This window comes from Otolemur garnettii, unplaced genomic scaffold (assembly GCF_000181295.1).
Source record: "Otolemur garnettii isolate 467f Iridium unplaced genomic scaffold, OtoGar3 scaffold00046, whole genome shotgun sequence".
In the NCBI taxonomy this organism is placed as follows: Eukaryota; Metazoa; Chordata; class Mammalia; order Primates; family Galagidae; genus Otolemur; species Otolemur garnettii.
Window position 1 is genome coordinate 3,852,100 of NW_003852441.1, and position 3,057 is coordinate 3,855,156.

The 3,057-nt window shown below is 47.9% G+C and overlaps 1 protein-coding gene across 1 annotated transcript in view; it reads left to right on the forward strand.

The window, feature by feature from the left end:
* TEKT3 (tektin 3) overlaps positions 1-2,389 on the forward strand; it is a 24,015-nt gene extending 21,626 nt beyond the window's left edge. Inside the window, 1 exon segment of the mRNA XM_003791072.2 lies at positions 2,173-2,389. Coding sequence (XP_003791120.1) covers positions 2,173-2,389 — 217 coding nt within the window.
* The last annotated feature ends 668 nt before the right edge of the window (positions 2,390-3,057 follow it).

Consider the following 3,057-nt stretch of genomic DNA (forward strand, 5'->3'; position numbering starts at 1 on the left):
GCTCCTCTGGTCACAAGGACCCAAGAGGATGGAGACGGGAAAGGGCACCAGCTACTTATTATGGCCACAGAGGCTCCAAATTTCCTTCTTAGCTTCCTGCAAACCAGGCACGCTCACAAGCTCACGTGTGCCTGTGCTGGGGGAGAGGGCAACTCCTCGCCCCTCAGGGCTGGACTTCCTAGTCTGTAAACAAGGAAGTGGGCTCGATGACCTCTCCAGCATTTGTGTTCTGTGAAAGGTTCTGCGAAGCTGTAAAATTGCTTTGGCATAATGATTTTGACATGGTCCTGGCATTTTTCTATAATCATGAAATCCTTTTCTATCTCCAGGAATATCCATATCCCTGTTTGTTTATTATTACCATTCTCTTTATATTTCTGTATATTTTAATTCATTTCGTGTCCCCATCGTCTGCTGATAAATGAACTCCAAAGCAAAGAAAACTTCAGCTTTGCATCACTGGTTGAACCTGATGTACTTGGAGTTGCGTTTGCAACTGACCTGAGTCAGGGCGCTGATGGGGAGGACCCCCAAAATTGTAAGGGAGGGGTTAAGCTCCTTGTACCTCTTCTGTTAAGTGGGGACACCACAATATCTTCTTCATAGTGACGTTGTGAAGATTGAACTGTCTGATAATGTAAAACACTTAGAATAGTATATACATAGGTGTACCACGCATGCCTACGGTAGGGTAGTCAGCAAGTGAGTTGCCATTATTACCATTACCACTGTCTTTTGTAACCTGATTCCTGTTCTTTCTCTTGAGTGCTGCATGGTCACATCAATTGCATATTATCCGCCCAATCAGTGGGTAAAGGGAACCCTAGCTTAACTGCTCTTTGGGAAGCTTAAGACTTTCTAAACACAAACACAATGGAAGAAAACCCAAAAGAAAAGAGAAAGCTTTACTTTAATAAACATCAAAATCTTATATCATCAACAGAATTAAAAGGCAAACAACAAATTAAGGAAAACATCTGCCCCCAGCATAACAGACAAAAAGAAAAAAATGAATGATGAGCAGCACTGAGGAGCCCATAGCAGAGAGTAAGGACAGAGGGGGAGCCCCAGAACTGAGGAGCCCAGAGTAGAGAGTAAGGATGGGGGGGAGCCCCAATACTGAGGAGCCCAGAGCAGAGAGTGAGGACAGAGGGGGAGCCCCAGAACTGAGGAGCCCAGAGCAGAGAGTAAGGATGGGGGGGGCCCAATACTGAGGAGCCCAGAGCAGAGAGTAAGGACAGAGGGGGAGCCCCAGCAGAAGGGCAGCCGGAGGCAGGGAGCTGTAGCTCACAGAAGAAATGTCAAACGGCCAGCAGACCCGCGGGAATAGTCCACTTATAATGAAAGAATTGAAATTTAAAACAGTGTGGATTAAAATAATCTGGAAAGGACATGCCAGATTCTTCCATGAAATGACACCTTTGATTCCTTTGGGTCCTAACCAGAAACATGTGTGATGCTTTTCACTAGCACAGCACAGTCAGCTGCAGCTTGCCTCATGGCTTATGCAGCTAATTTCACACGTTACCATTTTTACATTGTTTTAAGTTTTTGACAAATACAAATATATTACTCTTCACCTGAAGGCATTACCTTGGGATATCGCTGGCAGGAGGGCTGTTATAGCTGTTATACTTTGAAGAGAACTCCCATCCTCTGCCACCCACCAGGATATGTTAACACATTGGGCTAAATTCTAGCTTCTGGAAAAAACTCAATGTCCCTCTCTTCCCAACTGTAAAAATAATTTTCGAGGATAAAAGAAATGAAAACAAATATAGCTAAGTTTTGACTTTTCCATTTTTACTATTTAAAATATATTGAATGTTTAGAAGTTTTCCCGCCTCTTAAAATCTACTATTTAACATACGTATACATGGGAATATGTACATATGCGTGTGTGTGAAGATTTGCTGCTGTCCCAAGTCTATGCTTAGTTTTGCCTTTGGATTCTGAGGGGCTGTGAACAGATGTGGCCCTGGCCTGGGTCTAGAATTGGCACAGGCGTTGCTTCCTTTGCTATATCAAGGTGCAGCCCGTGTGCTGCTGGGGCTCCAGGTGCCACCTGGCACACAGCCGCGTCTCCAGTTAGCATCGGCAGCCATAGCTGCCCTGATTCAAGCTGCAGGAGCGTGACCTCTGCTAACCTCACGGTGTCATTCCTTCCCGCAGCCTTGTTAACGAGGTGTACGAGGTGGACGACACCATCCAGACCCTGCAGCAGCGCCTGAGGGACGCGGAGGACAGCCTGCAGCAGTTGGTACACAACAAGGCCACCCTGGAGCACGAGCTGGCCATCAAGGCCAACACCCTGTACATCGACCAGGAGAAGTGCATGAGCATGCGGAGGAGCTTCCCCACCACCCTGCGGCTGGTGGGCTACTGCTAGGGACCCGCCCGGGCAGGCGGGGTCCGGCCAGGGCGGTGGGAGCCTCGGAGTGGAGTACTAAGATATTCCCCTAGTGAAGGATCGTCTGACTGCGATGTACCAACCTCCTATCACAGAAAGCCTTCTTATTTGTTCCTGTACTATAACTTTCTGCTATTTACTAAGCACCTGGGTTAGGGGATGGATATAAAGAAACAATCCATCTAATAGAAAAGGGAAAACCGATAGTTGTTATTATTCTTGTTATTTTGTGTGTGATGTGAATGGGCTGCGTTTGCTCTCAGGCCATGGGGAAGCACAAGCAAGATGGCTTTCCGGCTGTGCCTTAAAGCAGCAGCCCCTAATCTTTCTGGCATCAGGGAATGGCTTCATGGTTCCGTGGACAGGGAGTGGCAGGGACTTTAGATTGTCACAGGAGTGCACAGCCTAGATCCCTCACAGGCACAGGTTACAAGGGTTTGCACTCCTGTGACAACCTAACGCAGCCCATGATCGGACAGGACCCGGAGCTCGGGTAGTGAGGTGAGTGATGGGGAGGCTGTAAACACAGATGAAGCTTCCCTTTCTCATCCACCACTCACCTCCTGCTGTGCACCCTGGTTCCTAACAGGCCACAGGCCGGACACCAGATACCAGCCTGCAGCCCAGGTGTTGGGGACCTCAGCCTT